The sequence below is a fragment of the Camarhynchus parvulus genome, chromosome 7, assembly GCF_901933205.1.
Source record: "Camarhynchus parvulus chromosome 7, STF_HiC, whole genome shotgun sequence".
Classification (NCBI taxonomy): domain Eukaryota; kingdom Metazoa; phylum Chordata; class Aves; order Passeriformes; family Thraupidae; genus Camarhynchus; species Camarhynchus parvulus.
The window spans coordinates 28977-51587 of NC_044577.1; the positions used below are offsets into that span (position 1 = coordinate 28977).

A 22611-nucleotide genomic window follows, 5' to 3' on the forward strand; every position below is an offset into this window, starting at 1 on the left:
CCCATGGCTAGGGCCTCTCCCCACTGCGCATGCGGGTCGCATTTCGTTCGGCGGTCCGAGGCCGCCTCGGCAGCGATGTCGGCGCGGGGCCCGTTCCGCAGCCCGCCCTCCTTCCCGCCGCCGCTGCGCTTCGGGCAGCCCGCCGTGTTCGGCCAGGGCGGCGGCCCTGCCGGCCTCCCCTTTGCGCCCGCCGCCACCTTCGCGCCGCCCTACGCGCTGGGCCAGGCTCCGGCCCCGGCGGGGAACGCGGGATTCAGCTTCAGGCCGCCCACCAGCCTGGGCGGCTTCCCGACCTCCAGCGAAGCGTCAGGTGGCGGCGGCGGTGTCTTCGCCGCTCCTGAGTTCCGCTTCAAGGCGCCCGAGAGCGCCGCCGCCTTCAAGCCTCTGTCAGGCGGCGAGACGGAGAAGGGCCCGGCTGCCCCCGCCGCCTTTACTTTCTCGTCGTCCTTCGCCTTCGCGTCTGAGACGGGCCCCGAGGCGGCGGTGGCGCGGGAGCCTTTCTCGTTCTCACGTCCGGCCGCCGCTTTGGGGCGGCCGGAAGAGAGAGGTCTGAGGGTGCTGCCGGAGGATCCGGGGGAGCCGCCGTCCAAGGGGCTGAAGCGGAAGGAGGAGCGGGAGCGCTCGCCGCGGCGGGCGGCGGCGGGCGGGCGGGCGGCGGCGCCGCCGGAGAAGCGGGCGGTGATGCTGAGCCGGCCCCGCGGCGGGATCCTGTTCGGCCGCACGCTGGAGGATCTGCTGCGCAGCCAGGCCCGCGAGCAGCGGGAGCGTGGGGACGGCCCCGAGGCCGAGCGGGGGCCCGCCGAGGAGCCGCCGCCAGCCGAGGCCCGGGAGCCCGCCCGAGAAGGTGGGCGGGAGTCTGGTGGGGGGCAGCCCTGCCGCCCGGGTGTCTCCCCGTTTGCTGACTGCTGCCGTGTTCCTTTTCGTCACAGATGCGGCCCCCACTGCCCCTGCTCGCCGGAGCCGCGGCAGCGAGAGCACGGAGGGGCTGGGGGGCCTGCCAGCCGCCGAGCTGACGACTGTCCAGTGCAAGAACATCCCTGACTACCTGAACGACAGGACTGTGCTGGAAAAGCACTTCGGCCAGTTCGCAAAAGTTCGCCGGATCATGACCAGGCGCAATAAAAAAATGGCTGTTCTCCACTTTTTTGATCATGTGAGTATCAGAAGTGGCGTAACTCTTGGAAGTTTTCAGCCTGGAGAGGTCTCCAGGGATACCTTAGAGCCCCTTCCAGTGTCTAAAGGGGGCTTACAATAAAGAGGGAAAGCAACTTTTTACAGGGACAGACTGGAAGAGGACAAGGGGAAACAGTGTAAACTAAAATAGGAGTTAGATGTTAGGAAGAATTTATTTTCTTTGCTCTTTCTGAGCAAACCGGGCACAGGTTGCTCAGAGGTGTGGCTGCCTCATCCTTGGAAATGTCCGAGGTCAGGTTGGATGAGGCTTGGAGCAGCCTGGTCTAGTGGAAGGTGACTCTGCTCGGGGCAGGGGGGTGTAGCTGAATGGTCCCTTCTAACCCAATCCAGTTTCTGATTCTATGAAGAAAGACTTAAATCTGAGTGCTTGGGGTGGGTCCAGCAGTAATGAAAACTGCACTCTTGTTTGTAGAAAAGCAACAGTTTCTTGTGGAGCCCAATTCAGCTGATTGCATGTAGGTCTTAAGTGAAGTTAAAATGCAGCAACCAGAATTTTTGGGGGATTAGTAAATTTTTCTCTGGCAAAAACTGCACCGTGTGTTTCGGTGTTGTGATGCCAATAGGTTTCCTTGCTTTTCTTTTGTTTCCTTTCAGGCCTCTGCAGTTCTGGCCAGAAAAAAAGCTAAAGAGTTGCACAAAGACATAGTAACATTTTGGCAAAAGAAGAAAACAAGTAAGTCTCTGTTTCCAGACTATGAATGATGTATAAATAGCGTGGCAGCTGCACTTCTTTTCCTTGATGTGCTGAGGATGATACCTAAATTATCTCTTAGTAGGTGATATCATGGTTGAATCCTTAATGCAGTATCCAATAGAAATATAGTGATGTTCATCTTTGTGCTTCTGTCCAGAAGTAGGATATTCTTTAGGGGTATAAGAAAACCCAGTCTGAAATGCCTTGCAGCCTGCCTCACATCATGGACTGGGATGTGAACATCTAGCTTTCAGGAAAAGGTTCTGAGAACCAACCTAAGGAAAGTGTCCTGAGAATCTCTGCAGCGTCTGCTGAGGTTGCTGTTCTGTGCATCAATAGTTAGACACCGTTTGAACCAAAAAAAGATAACAACCTACAGAGTTTAGAAGTGGGAAACCTGGATTCCAGACCCTGCTTGGTATTAGGGCAAGAGGAGATTGTTCAGTCCCCAAGGGAATACTTACAATGTCAGGTGCTTCCCTTTCTTTAGCTCCATGAATGCTGTGTGTGTGCCTGTGAGATCCTAGCCTGTGGGTGCACTTCAGCTGCCAGCAAATGGATGGTTCACCTCAGCTTTGACCAGCCACAGCCTTGCCTTCCAGAGAACAAACAGCTGCTGAGTTGTCTCCCCGAAATTGACATCTTGAAGCAGCAGCTCCAGGGTTGCCTCTTTGCCAGTGTAATTTCATCATGGTGTTACGTCTGTGGCAGCATTCTGAAATAACTATTCTTGGAGGGTTCAAGAAATCCAGCTGGAAAAATCCAGGTGGAAAAATTGTCTCTGGAAGAAGAAATTCTCCCTTCCTGCAAGTGTTAATTCATGCCAACCTGAGTCTAAGATTGGATATGTGAAATAAATACTTTCAGTAGGAGCGCTTGGAGTTGTGCAGGTGAAATGGATATTGCATCCATTTGGATAAATTTGGATTTTGCATAGGGAGTTATGGCTTGTGGATTATATTGCAAATCTGAGAGAACTGTGATTCAGTTCAGGATTAGACTTCATTTATTGCTGATTACCATTATTGCTAAGTGATACTGTCTTGAAAAATACTTATTCTTTATAGAACAATGACCTTGACAGCAATTGGTGGAAACTTGATATAGCTCCTAGTAGAAATTGTTGTGGAAGTTTTGTATGCATGTACAAAACTGGGAGTCTTAGTTTTCATCACCACCTTCAGGGGGTCAGGAAAAAGCTGTTGCTTAAACTACTTGGCAGGTACATGGTTTCATATTTATGTGTGATTTCAGGTCCAGCAAAAAGGGAATTTTCATCCAGGGAGAAGAAAGCAGGCGAAGATGAAGGAAGACAAAGCAGTGAAGAGCAAAGCTATCAGCATTCCCCTCTTAGAAAACCTTTAATAAGATCTTCTGCTAGCAGTGTCATGCCTGGGAGAAGGTATGTCCTCTCCTCTGGGAATTCACCTGGTAGGAAATGGGGAGCTTGGAGAAAAATAGTGATCACTGTGTGCCAGACATAGTCATGTTCTCTTCAGGGAGGCTGCTTCTCTTCTTTTCTGATTTGTCTGGATTAGAAGCACTCAGCTCTCACACTTTGTCAGAAGGATATTCCTAATGGCTTATTAGGGTCTTTTATTTTGGTGAAAGTAAAAAATTTTGTTCATAAAAGCATCTGTAGTATGAGGCACGAGGAAAGTGAACAAACAGTGCTGAGCCCAACTAGGACTGAGCAGTAAGGACACTGTGGTTGTGATTCAATGAGCTTCTCAAGCAAGCAGTTTCCTTTGGAGGCAATTAGAGCTCTGTGGAATGAGAGTCTCATTTTTGGAGTAGTTTGGATCATTGTTTCACTTCAAGTGAACAGTCTTCCTGGTTCATGGCAGTCACAGAAGTGATAAGATTGGTATCTTTGTCACACCTCAATGGTTTGTCTAGTCTGACAAAAGTAATTTGATATGTGTAATCATATAACTATAAAATTAGTAATATGTTATGAAGGAATCGGTATTCCTTGATTTAAAAAGCATGTTTGTACTTGGCCGTGTAAAATCTTTTAATAATCTCTGTTGCTGTAGAAAGAAAATTGGGTTTGTCTCCAGCAAGCCAGTGCCTAACTTAAAATACAAACTGCTGTGCCATAGTGTTGCAAAATGCTACAAAACCCATCCCTTTCTGTCTCCTCTATGGACTTTCTCCACAATGCCAGAACTCTTGGCAGCATTGTCAGGGCAGTGCTGAGGATTTAACCAGATTAACTCCCGGGGCTGATGTTAGCGCAGCACATCCATGCATTGTTCATGTTTCCCTGTGAACAAAATACTCTTCTGAAGAGATGCTGGCATCCTAAATAGCAGTGAACTGATTAAGACCAGGGCATGTGCTAACATATTATTATTAATAGAAAAGTCTTCTGCTTTAGTTCTCCAGCAAAGAAGCCTGGCCTTCGAAAGGCGCTGCAGTTTGAAGCAGAGCTGTTTGATTCCAGTTCTGAAGGGCAGAGCTCGGAGGGTTTGGGAGCTTCACTGTCATCTCTCAGTAACCTGGTGGGATTGGTGGCTGAGACATCTGAAGAGAGATATAGGCTCTTGGACCAGAGGGACAAAATCATGCGACAAGGTAATTAACATTGGTTAATGAGTGTGTCATCTGCTTCTCTGCTGGAAAGAAGTGTTTGGATTTTGTGGCAAAGCTGTTGGGATATTATGGAAATGGCTTAAAAGAGAGTTTAATGTGGAACAGTCTATAAAATACTCTCCTAGAGTATTCTGTATTTTTTTTCTTGTAAAACACACAAATCTGTTCTACTTATTGCACATGCAATGTCTTGTGTAAGGGGACGGGTGGAATGTCCATCTTCTGTGAAGGAGGGCACATAGAGAGATCTGCTTCTCTAGAGACTCTTCAAAGAAGGTTACCCAAAACCTTAACTGCATTTCGTAGAACCACAGATAACAGAATTATTTGAGTTGGGAGGGGCCCTAAAGCTCATCCAGTCCCACCCCTTTGGCATAGGCAGGGACACCTTCCACTATCCCAGGTTGCTCCAAGCCCCATCCAGTCTGGCCCTGAACACTTCCAGGCGTGGGGCTATTACAGCTTCTCTGAGCAACTTGTACCAGTACCTCTAGTATTTCTCCAAATTCAAACTATTACACAACTGAGAATTATTTCAAGAAATGTCCTTCTGTTTCACAGTGATGATTGTAACACCTTCCATGCTTTTCTTGCAGTTTCAAAACTGATGCTATTTCTAATTTAAGATCTTATTTTTAATGTTGACGGACTTCTTGTCCACTCAATGCAGAATTTTGAATTTACTGTTCCTTAGGACAAAAAACAATGGGTATCTTTTAAAAGCTTCAGTCTTTTCAGCAAAACTCGCAATATGTGCAATACTTGGACAGGCCTCAGAGTGGGGAGAACCCCCATCCTTGTCCATTTGCGACTATGCCAAAGTTTGGGTACAGTCTTGCATGCTCAGGGCTGTTTTGGCGCATCAGGGTAATAGCTTATTGTGAAGAAAAAAACCCAAGACCCAAGGGATGCTTAGTGTTTGTTCAATTTTTTCTGTGGTTTTTTTTAGCTCGGATAAAAAGGACTGATCTTGGCAAAGCAAAAACTGTTGTTGGTACTTGCCCAGATATGTGTCCTGAAAAGGAGCGTTACATGAGGGAGACAAGAAACCAGCTCAGCATCTTTGAATTGCTTCTAGGCACTGATAAGGTATGAGATTCCCAGGATATCAGTATGCCTCATGCTCATTAGAGCTGTCAGTATTGTTTAGCTGATTACAGGGGTAATTCTGGTACAGAAATTCTGTAGGCTGTTTAATTATTGCCTTTGAATTCTGGAAAACAAGATTTGCTTTTTCACTATGTCATGTATTTTATTCAGTTATTTAGAACTGTACTTCTAAAGCTGTAATTACATATTATATGTAATTATCTATAGCTATATATTATCTTAAAGGTTATGAGTTTGAGACTAAGTCAACACTTCAATAGTCAACTCCTTACTGAAGTTAAAGGCATAGGTGGGATGAAATCCTCTTTACTGCTGGGAAGTTGTACATACTTAGGTTTTTATTCTTTTCCTCACCTCTTGCAGGTGGATCATGCAGCAGCAATCAAGGAATATAGCAGGTCTTCAGCAGATCAGGAGGAACCTTTGCCCCATGAACTGAGACCCTCTGAGGTACTAAGCATGACCATGGACTATTTAGTGACAAATATTATGGATCAAGGAGAAGGAAACTACGGAGAATGGTATGATTTTGTCTGGAACAGAACTCGTGGAATAAGAAAGGTAAGCACTGTGGATGGAGGTGTTTGGTGATAAAAAGCAAAAGATCCCATCATGCTGTAAAAAAAGGAAGCAAAAAGCAATAGTTGTTGTAATGTTTTGAATTGCAGAGTGACTCAAAGCACAGTGAAATGGGTTTTCCAGTGGTAATGCCAGATGACTGCGCTGTTCAACTAGTTTAAAAATACATGTAATGTATTCTTTTTCATTCTGTTAGGATATAACCCAGCAACACCTCTGCAACCCGCTGATGGTGTCTCTGATTGAGAAGTGCACTCGCTTTCACATCCACTGTGCTCACCACTTGTGTGAAGAGCCCATGTCCTCCTTTGATGCTAAAATTAACAATGAGAACATGACTAAATGCCTGCAGAGCTTGAAGGAGATGTATCAGGACTTAGCTAACAAGGGGATTTTCTGCAAGAGTGAAGCAGAGTTCCGAGGTTATAATGTCTTGCTGAATCTCAACAAGGGTGATATTCTCAGGTGAGAACAAGACATCATTTGTTTTCTCTCTTTACCTCTGGGAAGAATTTAGAATTAAATTCGGAAAAATTGTAATGCTCTTGGTTTTAATTGTTTGCTGTTGCAAGTTGCTGTTGATTGTTCAGTATTAAAGCAAAAGTTTTGTCCCTGTCTTTTGTCTCCACAGAGAAGTTCAACAATTTCATCCAGAGGTTAGAAACTCACCGGAAGTTAGATTTGCAGTTCAAGCTTTTGCTGCATTAAACAGCAACAATTTTGTGAGGTTTTTCAAGCTTGTGCAAGCAGCTTCCTATCTGAATGCCTGCCTCTTACACTGTTATTTCAACCAGGTGAGGGAAAAACAGATGGATGTTTTTTAAATTATTTAATGAGTAAGACAGTCTGGGATTTGAGGGGAAATCAGCAGAAAATTTAGTAGATATTGAGCCATAAAGATAATATTGTTACTACTTCTTTAGAAGTGTTAAAAAATTTATCAGGACCTTTCTGCTTTGATATGAAAGGCAAATACTGAAATGCTCTTATTTTTTCTTGTAATTGTGTACAAAGAAATATTTCCCTGAAACGCAACTGGGAAGCAGAGAAGCAGGCCTGAGAGTCCTGCAAAGAAATATGAGTCTGCACTTTCAGAAGACCTTGCAAGGTCTTTTCTGCAGAAGAATCACAAAGGGATATGCTCAAAACAAGTATCATGAAAGAGGAACAGAAACTAGAAAGCAAGTGTGTAGAATTTAAAAAGAAGGTTGCAGTTCCTAATAATTGTTTGTGTGGATACTTGATGACAAAGTATTGGTGCATTTAAACATGATTTTCACATTTATGGTACACTTTATGGTTTATTTGGGGTTCTTTCCTAGTAGTTATGTGGCTTTTTCTTTCCCCCCAGATTCGTAAGGATGGTCTCAAATCCCTCAATATTGCCTACACTGTGAGCACCCAGAGAAGTACAGCGTTCCCCTTGGACCACCTCGTCCGCATGCTGCTGTTCAAAGACTGCGAGGAGGCAACTGATTTTATAAGTTATTATGGCCTGAGTGTATCAGATGGGTGAGTGTGGGGAAAGTGATGCCTGGGGGGGGTGAGCCTGATGTCAAGCAAAGGGGATAATGGGGGGGAGCTGCTCCTGAAGGTTGGAAAGTATGGGCCAAGAACAGGGGATAGGTCTCCATAGGAGATAAGGACACAGTTCTGTTTCATGGGAAACTGGCATTATCGTGATGCCTGTAGAGTAGGTTGAAGTTGAACTGTGCAAACCAACTGTTAGAGGATATTGGAGGACAGCAGTTCACAGATAAGTGACTGCCATGAAAATCCATGCATTGTAAGGTGTGTTCATCCAAACTCGGAATTTTGAGAGACTGGGAAAGGAAAAAAAACCCTTGAGGATGCCAGTTAGTCATCTATTCCTGTCAACATTCTGTTTCAAACCAATAAGTTTCAGAATTAAAAGCCTGTAGGTTACCAGAGCTTTGTGGACATATGCCTGGTTGTTACTTTTTTGTTTTTCCCCAGTGGTTACGTGGAGCTGAATCGCTCGGCTTTCCTGGAGCCAGATGGATTACCCAAGCCACGGAAATCCCTGTTTGTCAGCCAGAAGCTCACTGTCTCTGTTGGCGAGGTTGTGAACGGGGGGCCCTTGCCCCCAGTGCCCCACCATGTGCCTGTGTCCAGCTTCAACGGGCAGAATAAATACATTGGTGGAAGCACCTCTGTGGATCAGGCCGGCAGTAGCCAAAAAGCCAGTGTGGAAGCAACAGGTGAGAGCAAACCTGCATTTTAGTTACTGCTCAGATTACATTGTCAAGGCAGAAGCTGTTTGTGGCTCAGAGATTGAAACTGCATGATAATTTAGATGTAGTGAAAGGACTAGAATTTAAATTGCATGAGAATTACAGAATGGTTTGAGTTGGAAGGGACCTTGAAGCTCGTCAAGTTCCAACACCTGACATGGCATCAAGTTCCACCACCTTCAACTAGACCAGGTTGCTGAGGTGTGTTTATGTATCTGTAAAAGCCAAGAACAACCTGATTAATAAAATGTATTTCCCAATTCAGAAAATTCTCTATTGAGCCAAATTTTGCCAACATAAGTGAAATAACAAATGTTTGACTACTTCGGAAAACCAACTTCCCTTTGCAGTTTGCATATTTTTTATTTGCAGGTGTTTGTTGCCTCTGTATGTATAAACATGTCAGTTTTCAGGTTAGCTGAATGTGTGTTTTTCTGTCCTTGCTGGAAGTACAGATAGTGTGTGTAGGTGCCAAGTGTGCCTGACTTAAAACAGTTGCTTTGTTGGAAATACATGTGCTTGGTAATGAGGGTAATGTGCAATTAAATGTTTAAATGTTTTGTATAAAATATTCATAAATGTAAATTAATTTCTATGATATAACTTTAAGGCAACAAACTGCTCTTATGGGTTTATTTTATGACCTGCTGAGTTTTATCAGACAAGCCAGTTTTTTGAAGAAAAAATTTGCTTCTGTTTGTGACTGATGTGGTTTCCTTAATTTTTCTCCTTTTCCCTCCCAAGAAGGAAGAGTGGAAAGCAGAGGTGTGGATTTAGAGGCCACAGCAGTGAGAGTCCAGTCCCCATCTCATCTTCTGCCCTCGCTGTTGCCTCGTCAGCTGGTGCCAGTCTTGCCCTCTGCACAGCCCATCTCCCAGCCTGCTGCACAGCCTGAGCCTCCCCCTTCAAAGCCTCAGCCTGGTTACTCAGATGAGGTAGGGAAATCTAAACTCATCAGGAAATATTTGGGAAAGATCTGTGAAATACAACGAAAGGTAACCAAGTTCTTAGGGTATTTAATTTTTTTGTAACATGCATGTGTGTCAGATGAGACATGACAAAAGTTTCTTGCTGTGGGTACATGACCATTGATGCTGGGTCTTGAATGTGTACCCCATCTACCTGTGCTGTTTTTCTCCCTCCCACACAAGTTTTTGTATGCTGATGCTGAACCAGTCTCAGAGAGTCTCATTGCTTTGTACAGTACAGTTGTCATATTCTGCCTAGATAATGGCAAATTTCAGTGAAGGGTAGACCTGATAATTTGGAATTAAATCAGCTAGAATGGAAGTCTAAGGTAAGAAAATAAGAGTCTCTCCTCAGGTATGGTTTCCTGAATTGATTTTCCCATATTTAGTACAAAAATCTGCTTTTGTTTCTGTGCTGTTACTAACCTTTTAGATAGTCTAAGTAGTCTGAAGTTTGCAGGCTGTTGCGTTTGGTTAAGTTGGCTCAGTTTGTAAGCAGAAATACAGATGCTGCTGTGAATTACAGTCAGTTAAGGAAGGCAGAAGAACCTTACTCCCAGTTTACTCCTGAGAAGGACTACACCTTGTTTCAGCTGCTTCTTCTGCTGTGTTGCAGGACATTGCTGAAGTGGTGGATGGGCTTGTGCATGATGTCCTCAAAGGAGAGTGCAGAGAAGTGGGCAGAGCAGGAGCGGCTTACGTGGCTGCTGCTATCTGGTAAAGAGCATTTCTTGCAGGTTCTCCTGGAGTCTGTCACCACAGTTGCCCCTAGCCATAGCAGCACCATGTGTGAAGATGGTAAAACTAAGCACTGCCAGGTCTGTGATGGAGACTATGTTACTGATGCAGTGGAAGGGAAAGCAGACCTTTCTTCAGATGTCTGTCACATCCCAGCTCTAGCCTTAAGGGAAGGCTGACCCAAACCTCTGGAAGCTTTGCCTGGTTGTGGAAGGGAAGGTGCCCAAAGAGGGACAAGAGGAGCGCGTCCAGATGTGGCTGCTTCTCTGCTTCTGATAAATTTTCTCTCCAGGGCAGTTGGTAGAGTCATAGATGTGGGATGTGACCCAAACAGTTGCTGTTCCAGCGCTGTTTGAATGGGATAGCTGACCCAGGCTGACTAAAGTCCATACCCTGTGATGTCGTGGTCAGCAATAAAACTGGGTTAGAGGAAGAAGTTGGAGATTTGTGGCTTTCACGGTGGGCATAGATTGGGTACTGTCTGGGTATTGCTCTTTCCATGGGAAGTGATGACTGGCTGTGTTTACTTTGCTTGATGGGGGAGTGGGGGTTTTGCCTTTCTGTATTACAGTGTGTATTTATTTCCGTCCACAAGTTTTCCTTTTTTCTTCCTACTTTCTTCCCTGTCCCAGTGTGGGGAGGGGAGTGAGCCAGTATCAGTGTGTGTGTGCTTGACTAATGGCTGGAGTCAGCCCACCACAGAGAGCAAGGTGTGGCTGAGAAAATACAGACCTGGGGCTTTGAGTGAAACAATTCTGGCTTTGCGAAGAGATTTGCTGTTTCTGCACAGTGCCTCAGAGGCCACCATTGAGGAACTTGTGACTGAAGTGATGGAGGAGATCCTCAGAGAAGTGGCTGGAAACATGCTCAGTGTGGAAAGGCAGCGTGTTCAGGAGGAACGGCGCAGAGTGGAGGAGGAGAGGTGAGGCACTGCTTAGGCTGTGGGGCACAGTGGGCTGGGTAGACCCCAGACAATGTAAGGACAGCTGGTGCCAGCCTGAGTCCTTATGCCTCTGCTCAAGGCCTTTGTCTTTCTGCCATGGTGGCAGAACAGTCTCACCTTGAACTTCCCTGGGATTGTACAGGCAGGGCTCCCCTCTTCATTCTTGGGTGATCTGCTGGTTAGCATTTTGGTTGCCTCAGAGCCATGGTGAAAATGGTGAGTGGGAAATTTAGGAGCTTTTATTTATCCAGAGCTTCCAGAGAGGGACATGCATCCTCTGTGTGCAGGAAGTTTTCCTTCTGAGTGAGCTACTTGTTTGTAGCTTATTGGGGTAAGAATAAATAGAATCCTAGAATGGTTTGGTTTGGAAAGGACCATAAAGATCATCTAGTTCCAAGCCCCAGCCATGGGCAGGGATGTCACTCACTAGATCAGGTTGCTTAAGGTGTTTTCAAGGGAAACCTGGCTGCATGCAAAGCTGTTTATTTAGAAACCAGATAGTGGGAAATAATTTTAGGCAAACTGCATGTAGTGCTTGTGTAACTAAGCAGCAAGTTTGCCAATGTAAAGTTTTTCTTTGTCCTTCCAGGCAAAAGCGGGAAAGAGAAGAGTTAATAAAGCAGTTGAGCCAGTTGCTGGGTATGGAATTAATGGAAGAAGTAATAAAGGAGAGTGTTAAAGAAGCTTCAGTCAGTGAGTTAAGGTATGTACAATGTGCTGCATGCAGTAGTTTGCTTTCCCAAGAGTTTCCTAAATGTCATGGACTTCCCTGTTTGCATCTCAGCCCACTGAATTGGCATCTGCTGGAGGTCTTCACCTTAGCAGTCTTGGTTTGTTTTATTTGGAACCAGATGCGCCTTAGAAAGAGACAGGCAAGCCCGGATTGCCCGGTGTTCAGAAGAAGTGTGTGGCCACTTCATGGAGCTCTTTCTGGAGGATGAGATTTTCCAGATTGCCAAGGAAACTCTTCAGGAGCTCCAGTGTTTCTGCAAATACTTAAAACGGTGAGTTACCACCCTGGGACACGGCTGCTTCACTTGGGAGCATTGGCATGGAGCAGTTAACAGAGATGGAACTACCACTCTCTGGTTGTGTTCTTTCTGAGACAGTTTCTTCTGTCTTATCTCCTTGATAAGGGTAGACCTTACAGTCTTAGTACCAGCCTCTGCTAAATTACTGTATATGGGGAGGGGATCACATCTTGTTGTAGTCAGGTAATGAGCTTGGTAGGAGATTTCAGATTCATTCTGTCTAGAAACTTGTAGTAGTTTATCCTTGTATTGTTTCTGCTGATCACTGGTTTTCCTGCCCATATGCTCAGTGTGTTGTGGTTGTTGTGGTGTTCATTTTACAAATATCTGGTGACAGAGGTCTGCAGAAGAGTTCATTAATGTGACCTATTTATCTGTTCTTTTCCAAAGGTGGAGGGAAGCAGTGGTAGCTCGGACAAAGTTGAAACGTCAGATGAGGGCATTTCCAGCTGCTCCCTGTGGCTTGGATTCCAAACATCAATTGAAAGCACTGTCCCCCAGTGCAGAGTGGCCTATAGCCATGGAGAACTTGTGCAAGAGATTCGTAAACCTGGGGAATGGAGGAAAGCTAGGAATCTCTTGCACGAGGTAAGGGATACTTCCAGTGGCATCAGTAGGAAATCTGGTTGGTTTTTGGAAGATAAGTTACCAAAAATTCTTTCATTGTGAATGTTATGGTGGGTTTGCAGAACTGTTTATTCTTAAATAACTTCCAAAATACTTTCTCCATAAATGTCCTCACCAACACTGACAATCCAAATAAATTTTTCTGTTAACAGCAACATTCTGAGGCCTCTCTAATATTTCCCAGGCCTCAGTGTTCTTAGATTTGTTCAAAGTATGTGTTTATACACATATTTATATACATACACATAAAATATACAGCTAAGAATATTTCATTTCCAGATTGAACTTGCTGAGAAACAAGACAGTGCATGAAATCAAAGTTCAGCACTTCTACCAGCAGTTGGTAAGGTAGGCTGGGGTTTGGTTCTTGTTTTCTTTAGAAGCATGCTGTAGCAGATGTGCCAGAGATACCAGAAGTGGCCAGAAGGTATGGCTAACCATGTCCGAATGTCTGCTTGCAGCCTTGCTTCTGGGGGTATTTTGGAATAAGGAGAACAGGAAGGTCATAGAATCATAGGATGGTTTGGGTTGGAAAGCACCTTAAAGATGATTTTGTCCATTCCATCCCCCTGCCATGGGCAGGGGCACCTTCCATTAAATTAATGAAGGTGTTGGGTCAGATGATCCTCCTGGGTGTAATTTTAAGGATCTGATGGGTATTATGGGGCGTGACTTTGTACCTGGATGGGATGGGGCCTGGGATGGGCTATGGGGGTAGAGGAGTAAATGAGCTATCAGTGACCTGGATTGTGGTTGGAAAATATTGATAGAGATATTTGGACTGCAGCAGAAGGTCTGGCTTCCCATGGCTCCTCATGCTCTCCAGTGGCCTGGGTGTGTGTTGGATCAGTGTGGAAGTGAAGCAGTATGTGTGTGCTCCTGAAATCCCCAGAGTAAGGCTCATGTGTCAGGTTTAGCAGCTGCAGTTCTTAAAGGATGAGGAACAGATCCAAAGAATTAACTGGTCAATACACTATAGTATTGTAACTTGCTCAGTGCAAGAGAGACATTACTCAGCTGTGAAATAGCCCTGGGGTGGATCTTTTCACCAGTTCTTTTGTCTCTCTCTAAGTGATTTAGCTTGGACTCCCCTAGATCTTGTCTCATTAATCGTGGAACATATTCCAGTTCAACAAGAACAAGTTTTTTGGAAGGCGCTCTTGGTTTTGCCCAGTGATGATGAATATTCCAAGGATGATCCCAATAGGTATGTTGAAGAGTTGGTTGCTGGGTCCCTTTCTCAAATAGGGCAGACTTCTTTTATTTAGGCAGAAGAAGATTAGTAGTACACAGTCCTTGATGTAATTTTGCCTGTACCATTTCAGATTTCCAGCTTTTTTTTTTCCCTCTAGAGTACTCTAAACAATATAGCTGTGATTTATTACAATGATCTGAATTCTTTAACATTGTTTAATTCCTTTTGCTCATACTGAAAACAAAACCATGATAGATCGTTTCATTAAAATTTATAGCTATTTATTAGGTCTATTTATCATAACCTAAATTTGTAGGGTTATGATAGATTGTGGTATCTTAGAGGTGCTGATACTAAAACCCTAAAATGCCAGTTTCAACAACAAAACCCCTCAGAGCCCTATTTTTTGTTTGCTAGGATACTGATGGATTGGCTGAAAGCCAAGTTTATGGGACACAGAAACCATGAGAAAAATGCTTCACATACAGAAGGCAAAATTCAAACACTGACGTTATTTAGTTCTCCTGGCATGCAGGGAACCAGAAGCATTAAAGTCAGTGTGTGTATAAAGGTAGGTGAGAACAATTTAATGATATCTAAGAGGCCATAAAAGCAGGGTGGGCTCTTTTCTAGTGGATATTGTGTCCTGTCAGATGGAGGGAGATGATACTGGGAGGGTGTCTTGGTTTCAAAATGCAGGTATCCACTAAGAAAGGCAGGAGCCTCCCTTGAAACAGAAAATGCAAACCCCCTCTCTCCGAATTAATATAATTTTCAAATTAAGAGGCTCTCAGGCAAAGATATAGGAGTAGGAATAACAGTTCTTCATTAGGAAAAAAAAAATAAAAGAAACTATAAATATAAAAATAAAAATGCAGTAATACAAAACAGCACTGACAGAGTGAGAGTATGGCCTGACTCCCTGTGTGTCAGGGTGTTGGTAGCAGTCCCATTAAAGGGTGGCTGCAGTCCTGCTGCAGAGACAGGTGTGGTTCTGCTGAAGCAGTGATCCTGTAGAAGGGTGGAGTTTCCCTCTGAAGGTTCAGTAGTAGTGTAGATGGCCTGTTCTTCCTCTGGGAATCCAGTGGAGAAGAAGGCTGTTCCTCTGGGAATCCAGTGGGAAAAGCCTGACTGTTGTGTTCCAAATCTCAGATTATATCCAGGAAGGAATGCTTGGCTCCTCCCCCTGGGCAGAGCATCTCACAAAGGGATGATGTAATTTTATCAGTCATGCAGTGACACTCAATGGCCTGTGAACACAAGATATTTCCCTGAGGGAGGATTGGTTTGTGGAAGAGATGAAGAAAACTGCTCTGCCTAGTTTTAACAAGTGGCCCAATTAACAGAAGATAACACCCCACATCTAACAGATGGCATAGAATAAACACGCGCAGCCACATCTTGCATTTCCAACCTGAGACAGAGGGATAGGGTTATTGAAAAGGTGTGAAAAAGATGGAGTTTTTTCTTTGTTTTCAATCAGCTGAGAAATACCTGTAGTAGTAGAACCTGAATCATCAATTCCTCGTCCCAGAGCAGGTGCTGAAGGGCACTTCTGTGCTCAGCTCACCTATCAGACGCATCCATGTTGGCCTGACAACAGCTTGTTGTCTTAGATTGTGTGGAGCTCCAGGAAAAGGATGTCAAAGCTGAGTGGCAGTGACAATAAACTGCAGATTTTACTGTGGAAATAGCTTTGTTTAGTTACTTTATTGTTGTCATCTTTGTTGCCTATCTAGGTGGCACATGGTGCTCTCTCTGACTCAGAACTTGATTTGGCTGAGACACAAAAGGACTTGCTTGGGACCAGTGGCCTCATTCTTCTCCTACCTCCCCGAGTTAGCAGTGAAGATGTTGCAGAAGATGATGTTTACTGGCTTTCAGCTTTGCTGCAGCTGAAACAGCTGCTTCAGGCAAAACCTTTCCACCCCATAGTTCCCTTGGTGGTTCTAGTACCCAGTCAGAAAGAGGAGGCTGCGGAGAAAGAAGTAGAAGATGGTATGTAATTGTTTTTGTGTCTTGAAACAATGAATGTTTAGGGCTGCCCAAAGTAGAAGTCTTGCGACTAGTGCAGCCTCTTAGTTACAGTTAAAGCAAGAGGGTGTGATGTACAGCACATCCCAGAGCTTTCCTAAAAATCTTGAAGCCTTAAGAGCTCGCCAGTTTTGGCTTCCAGTTTTCTTTCACACACAGTATTTGATCCTGAGAGTCTGTGGGCAGAGATGGAGGGGAGCAGCAATGCAGTGAATGTAATGCAGAGCATGTGGCCCAAGGACATGTGTTCTTACTCTGTGTACGTGATGAGTTTTCTTATTTTTTAAGGTTTGATGCTCCAGGACTTGATTTCAGCCCATCTTATTTCAGACTACACTGTTGTAGAGCTCCCAGGCTCTGTCAATGACTTAGAAGGCACCAGAAGGGTAAGAACAGCAAGATGCAGGAATTATTTTCCCTTATTTGTGACTGTTCTATTTTCACTGACCAGAGATCAGTGGCATTTCTTACAAGGAAAAGAGTAAAATACTGAAAACTGCACTGAGACCAAAATTCATGGATTACCCAAACCCACTCTTGTCTGCCCTGCCTGTGTCGCTGCCCAACAGAGGAGTGCTCGTGGTGGATAAACATTTTATCCTTAAGCTCTTAGTCCTAAAATGCTGAAGACTGTTTGTAGCTGTTCTGGCTGCTATGAGATCATCCAGAGTTATCCCATCTTGGTGGATGGGACTGAGATGCCTCTACCACTCATGTTCTGTACAGGAATACAATCATACAGATCTCTCCCTGACAAGCCTGGAGTGATGCTCCCCCATAAACCCTCACAACTTAGGTCTGCAGTTCAAGGACTGCCACGATCCGACGTGATATAGTCACCCTGGGCTAATTTCTGTGAATCTGTCCAATTTTTCCTGGATAAGTTTTCAACAACCCCAGCATCCAGCAGCAGGGAATTCCACTGCATACCTCTACCTCATGTGAACAGCTTCTTCTTTGTCTGTTCCTGAGCTTGCTGTGTGGAAATTCAGTTTGTGGCCACCTAGCTGGAGAATTATTGTTGTAAATATAAGTATGATGATGCCTGATTTATTTGCCTTTGGCTGCATATTCTCTTGGAGAATGTTATTCAAACTTGGGGTTGAATCCTTTGTGTCCCAATCACAGCAGAGCAGTTTCCAACCCTCCCTCTTTTGTGTGTTGTAGGTCTCTGCGGCTGTGGGCTGGCTGGTGTCCCAGTGTCCTGCCTCCCTCGAGCTCTGCAGCCAGACCCTTCAGGAGTACATTGAGGATGGGATTGATGGAGAATTTGGCAAGCGTTTCTACCACGACTGGAAGGAAAGGCGTTTAGCTGGGCTGCCATCTCAGGAGCCTGGGGCCATCATAGAGCTCTACAACAGCGTGCTGCAGTTCCTGTCAGATGTGGCATCCTCAGAGCACTTTTGTGACTTGTCTTGGCCTGTCACAGAGTTTTCAGAAGCAGGGGGTAACAAGGTGTTGCCTCACCTGCAGTGGAACATGCCAGATCATCTGGCTTGGCTGAAGAAGGCTGTGCTGTCCTTCCAGATCCCATACTTAGATCTGCCTCCTTTAGGCGGTAAGTACTTCACACTCCAGTATCTTCTTGGCAGCACGTTGTTCTCCAAGGTATGCCTGTGCAGTGTTGGTTCTGTTACAAATTCTTCAAATTTGCTTCGGTTTTTTTTGTTCCACAGCTCCTTGGCATCCTGTTTGCCACATGATTTTTCAGTATGTCTCTCAGATTGCAAGTTCTTCCCACACTCAACCACTGATCCAGTCTCAGGTGGAGAATATGCTGAGCAAAACTTACCAAAACTGGAAAACCAGAGCAACTGGGAACTCTGGTGAAGATGGACCTTCTGTTGATGAGATCCCTTGGGATTGTATCTTGGCAGTCTGTATTGATCATAAACTCAGAGACTGGAAACCTCCCAAACTGCCTGTTGCTCCAGGTATTGTATCCTCCTGTGGCGTGGGTGATGGTGATGTGGCTTCTTTTGTGATGGTATTTAATACATTGCCAGTGGTGCCTTTCCATATGGCAGCAAGTGATGTGTAGCAGGGAGGCAGCTGTGGTCCTGCTGTATTCTGCATGTGTCTTCCCTTTGGAGCATGTATTTAGTATTGGTTATGGCTTAACTCGATCCTCTGACTACAAATGTGGCTCTGGTTAGAGTCTTTCAGCCCCGCCCTCCCAGTGGGAGAGGGTTTGAATCAAGCAAAGGCCTAAGAGTTACCCTTCAGAAGCTGTGTCAGCAGGGAGGGCAGGCTGCCACAGTTAATTGTCACTTCTGTTGATTAATGAAGCTTGTCCCAGACTCTGTTTGAAATCTATTCGAAAGCAAACAATTGCTCTTGCCTCAAATTGCCTTTTTAATAATTTGCTGTTCTGCTGAAGGAGAAAACCTGTGCAAATGATAAACGTTGGGTTTGGGTTTATTCACAGAAGCTGTAAGCAAAGATGGTCAGATTCGCGTGTACTTCTTCAAGGAGCATTTAAAGAACTACACTGTGCCTTTCTCATGGGACCAAGCCAGGCTGCGGACACAGGAGGAGATCCGGCAAGGCCACGAGAGGTGGGGTGCTGAAAAGTAGCATTTGGCATCCTCCTTGTGTACATCTGCTTGTGTACATCTCCCTAAAATGATGTAAAGGCTGTGCTGAAACAGAGTAGGAAGTAGATTTTATTTGTGCAGTTACACAGCTCTCAGAGAAGTGGATTGCTTGGGGAGTGCTGAAAGTGTAGAAATTAACTTCTGCCAAAAAAAACCACCCTGCTGCCAAGGCTTTGGAGTTGTGCAAAGCATGGCGGGAAAACAATGTGAGTCTGAGAAAATGATAGGTTGAGGGGGAAGGGATAGGTTGAAGGGGAAGGATGCCTTAGAGCTGTGTGGCATTAAAGTGTTTGAGATGTCAAGTCTAGCTCACTTCCCTAGCCATGTTCAGATGGAAGCCACTTTCTTCCCTCTTGGCAGCTGAGCTGCAGCTCTGCTGTATAGTGGGTGATGTTTGGGGTGAATCCTATGCTCCTGTCAGATTAGTTCCTCTCTAATCCCATGCACAGGTGGTGCTGTGTTGGACCCTGGCACAAGGGCATTATTTCTCAAAATGATCACTTCTCACTCCCTGCTATTTCCAAGCTTCAAGCTAAGAGGGAAAAATCAACACACTCATACCAATTAATGTGGTTTTGTTTATTGTTTTTTTCCTCCTCTCTTCAGATCAAAGATAAAATCTCCCAAGTTTTCTAAGAAACCGCACAGTATCTCCATGGTGCCAGGTCAGTATGGCTCTGGCATGAGCATGCTGCCGGTTCAGGAAGTGAGCATTCCAAGCACAGATGAATTCAGAGACACATCCTTGGCCCAGGAGCATTTGTTAGCACAGTTGCAACTGGAAAAACTAGAAAACAAGAGGTAAGTTCCCAGAGCAGCATCTTTTCCTTGCAGCTTCAGCCCAGGGTTGTAAACAATTTGTACCTTGGATGGAATAGGAAGTTAAACTGTGCTAGAAAAGAGCCCTGACTGTCTTGAGCTCAATCTGATTTCATCAAGCACATCAGGGCAGTTCCCTACTATTTCCTTTGTGCAACAGGGGAACATTCCAGGGTGGTAGAAATTCTTGGAGTTCTCAGGAATGGTTGGAAACTCTGTGGTTAGTCACACCAGCAGAACTGAAGCAGTACATTGTGTACAGTGGTCTGTGTGTCCCCCAGTGTCACAAATGTCTATAAAGTCCTCTCTGGGGTGTCAGTTTGTAGCATTGCAGATCACAAAGATGAACTAAAGCTTTTGAGGTTGGTCCAAGAGGTTTTTGTCTCTTCTGCCTTCCCATAAGTTGAGTCTCTTCAGTCTGTGTGGCTTCTCTCTGTACCACAGTCTTCTGTGATGGATTTTGATAGCTGCAGTGGGGTGCACCAGACTGTTTTGAATGTGGCTGTGGAGATCAGATACTTCTGAATCCAAAAAACCTCTTAGTGTAACGCACTGGTTACATGGCCAAAGCCAGGCTGCCGTCTGACTAGTGCTCTTGCCCTTCCTGTCCAGGTTTGAAGAGCAGCTGCACCAATATCTAGCTGAGGATATAGAGCCCCTTGGGGATCTCCTGGGTCTTCCTCTCTATCTCCCTCAGTCTCTGCTCTCCACCCCAGCTGCCACCTGCCCCTTGGTGAAGAGTCCCATGTCAGCTGCGCAAGAGGTAAGAGAAGGCAGTTCTGAGCTAAACTAAAGCTCTGAGGAGTGCAGTAGCTGCAAAACCTGTAGTGGGAATTACTTTGGGAGAAAGTCTCAGTCTTATCTCATTTCCTTCTGTCCAGGCTGGGAGTCAGGAGGGACACAAGGTTCCGGAGCTGGAGCAAAGCTCTGCACTGTCAGATAGACTCAAGCACCTGCAGCAGCTCCTCAGAGCCACCAAGGAGGCCGAGGCTGCCTCTGAGCTCCACCTCTCTGCTCTGGTGGACATGGTGGACATTTGAGCCTAGCTGAGACATGGAGACTCAGGAAAGAAGTCCAGGTCCAGGCAATTGAACAGATAGACTCCTGGGCATGTTCTGGAACAAGCAGATGTTCTCCTGGGATGAGAACACGGAGCAGCTATGGGGCCTGGGCCCTTCTCACATGCGGGGCACAGGGTGAGCATGTCATGGATGGTCTGGGACTCCCTCCTTTTCTGCTCCACAGGCACAGAGACAAGTCAAATGCTTTTTCTTAGAATGCCTTAAATGACAGTGGTGGTTTTTCTTTCTCCCAGCTCTCACTATGGGTAAACACAGCTTCATCAGGTTCAGCTGTAGGGTAGCACGGGCTCCTGGGAACATTGGGGCAATTGCTGTCCATAGCCACAGTCTCTGAAATGTTATGTCAGTCTGTGCTTCCTTCATGCAGGAACTGCCTTGCAGCAGCACTGTGGTTTGGAATTCCTATTCTCTTTCCAGGAATGTCAAAACGGTCATTCTCAAGTTGGAGCAGCACTTGGCCACGATTTTTGTACTTCTTGTTGCTCAGTGCAAATTCAGAAGGACTTTTGTTGTTCTGGGCCCAAGTTCTATTTTATTCAAGGTTTTCAGCATTAAAAATATGTGAGGTGCTTATTCCACAGATTCCATGTCATGCTGGAAAACAGGATGCTTCTTCAGTCTTCAGTAAACAGCTATGGAGAAACAATTTTCCTCTTGTTATTTTTTTGGAAGAGCAAATAGCCTGCATTCTCCAGCATTTAAAAACCTTAGGAAATTGAAGGCCCTTGGTTTTGGTTTAATTGCCAGTAAATAATTTGAAGATGTACTTCATGTCTGCAGTACTCCAGTACAGTTCATCTTTTTCTTTTTCTTACAAAATCAGCCAGTTTTTCTCAAACAGAGCCTTCTGCCAGGTTGAATATAAATTACTGCACTAAACTGATTATCTTGCCTGCCCAACCCAAGTTGAAATCCTCAGTAGTGTGAAACTCTCTTTGCCTTCCAAAAAAGTAATTTTACAGTTTTTTAAAAATAGCATTTCATTTGTAGTATTTATCTTAAACCCAAAATAGCAATAGTACCTTAATGCTAAGTTGAAATAAATTTAAATTGGAAAGGGTGTGCTTTAAGGCTGTTCCTGCTCCATGCGCTTTTGTTGGGCTTAGTTTTGTTGTTTAAGTGGTTCCGTGTGAACGGGAACCTGTGACCTGCTTTTGATGTTCTCAGTTTACGTGAAATTCAGCTGTCAAAACCCCACTGAGCTTTGGGAGCGTGGCTTATACTGTTTGCTGTAAATTGTGTTTTGTATGTAATAAAATTTTTAGTGGCTTGAAAGGTGGCCTCATTCCTCTGTAAAAGCTCCGGCTGAGGGATGCTTTTGAGGGGGAAGGGAGTGGGGAGGGTGGCTGCTGTCTGTTACGTGGGGGCTGTCTGGGGTACAGGTGTGGGGGCCTCATCTTGTTCTGGCCTCCCCCCTATCGTTTATCAGTTGATGGAGAACCCGGGGCAGCAGTAAAATCTCGACGAGGGTGGGATTCGAACCCACGCGTGCAGAGCACAATGGATTAGCAGTCCATCGCCTTAACCACTCGGCCACCTCGTCCCAGCGCGTGTTTCCCCACTCTGCCCGCCCCCCCCACGCGTGGGAACCACTCGTCCCACGCCTTCTTCCTCCCCGCGCCTTTGAGGGTCCCACCCCGTGGGAGCCGCCCGCCGCGGGGGCCGGACGAAGGCGTCGGTAGTGTCTGGCCGGGCGCACTGCGGAGCCACCTCGGCTGGTCACGGGGGAACAAAAAAAGACCCCAGTAAACCGCAAAAATACTGCCCTCTCTGAGGCTCGAACTCAGGACCTTCAGATTATGAGACTGACGCGCTGCCTACTGCGCTAAGAGGGCGTTGGCACAAGCCGCTGGCATTGGGCCTCCGGCGGGCGAGCAGGCGACGAGACCAGGACGGGCCTTGGGGCAGGGCGGGAAGCGGCTGCGGCGGCCGCGTCAGGCCGGCAGGGGGCGACAGGCTTCCGCAGTGGGACGAGGTGGCCGAGTGGTTAAGGCGATGGACTGCTAATCCATTGTGCTCTGCACGCGTGGGTTCGAATCCCACCCTCGTCGAGATTTTGCTGCCGCGCGGGGGGAGCTGGAGACCATCGGGGTGGGCTCGGATTATTGCGGCACATGGGGACTCGGCGGGGGCGGGAGGGGAAATGG

General features: G+C 45.8%; 1 protein-coding gene and 3 non-coding genes across 4 annotated transcripts; 2 read left to right on the forward strand and 2 right to left on the reverse strand.

The window, feature by feature from the left end:
• The first annotated feature begins 26 nt into the window (after positions 1-26).
• MCM3AP (minichromosome maintenance complex component 3 associated protein) lies at positions 27-21739 on the forward strand. Its single transcript, XM_030952476.1, has 28 exons — positions 27-844; positions 930-1153; positions 1789-1867; positions 3143-3290; positions 4272-4468; positions 5436-5575; positions 5960-6157; positions 6372-6640; positions 6807-6969; positions 7527-7687; positions 8153-8397; positions 9175-9365; positions 10015-10115; positions 10927-11058; positions 11669-11782; positions 11931-12083; positions 12501-12698; positions 13017-13085; positions 13810-13944; positions 14350-14503; positions 15672-15930; positions 16255-16352; positions 17134-17524; positions 17643-17900; positions 18395-18524; positions 19170-19364; positions 19995-20145; positions 20264-21739. The coding sequence occupies exons 1-28, from the start codon at positions 76-78 to the stop codon at positions 20420-20422; spliced, it is 5481 nt and encodes a 1826-aa protein (XP_030808336.1). The 5' UTR covers positions 27-75; the 3' UTR covers positions 20423-21739.
• A 186-nt stretch (positions 21740-21925) lies between these two features.
• Positions 21926-22007, reverse strand: TRNAS-GCU. The gene has a single exon. It is a non-coding gene; the product is annotated as a tRNA-Ser (tRNA).
• Positions 22008-22226: 219 nt separating this feature from the next.
• Positions 22227-22299, reverse strand: TRNAM-CAU. The gene has a single exon. It is a non-coding gene; the product is annotated as a tRNA-Met (tRNA).
• A 134-nt stretch (positions 22300-22433) lies between these two features.
• Positions 22434-22515, forward strand: TRNAS-GCU. The gene has a single exon. It is a non-coding gene; the product is annotated as a tRNA-Ser (tRNA).
• The last annotated feature ends 96 nt before the right edge of the window (positions 22516-22611 follow it).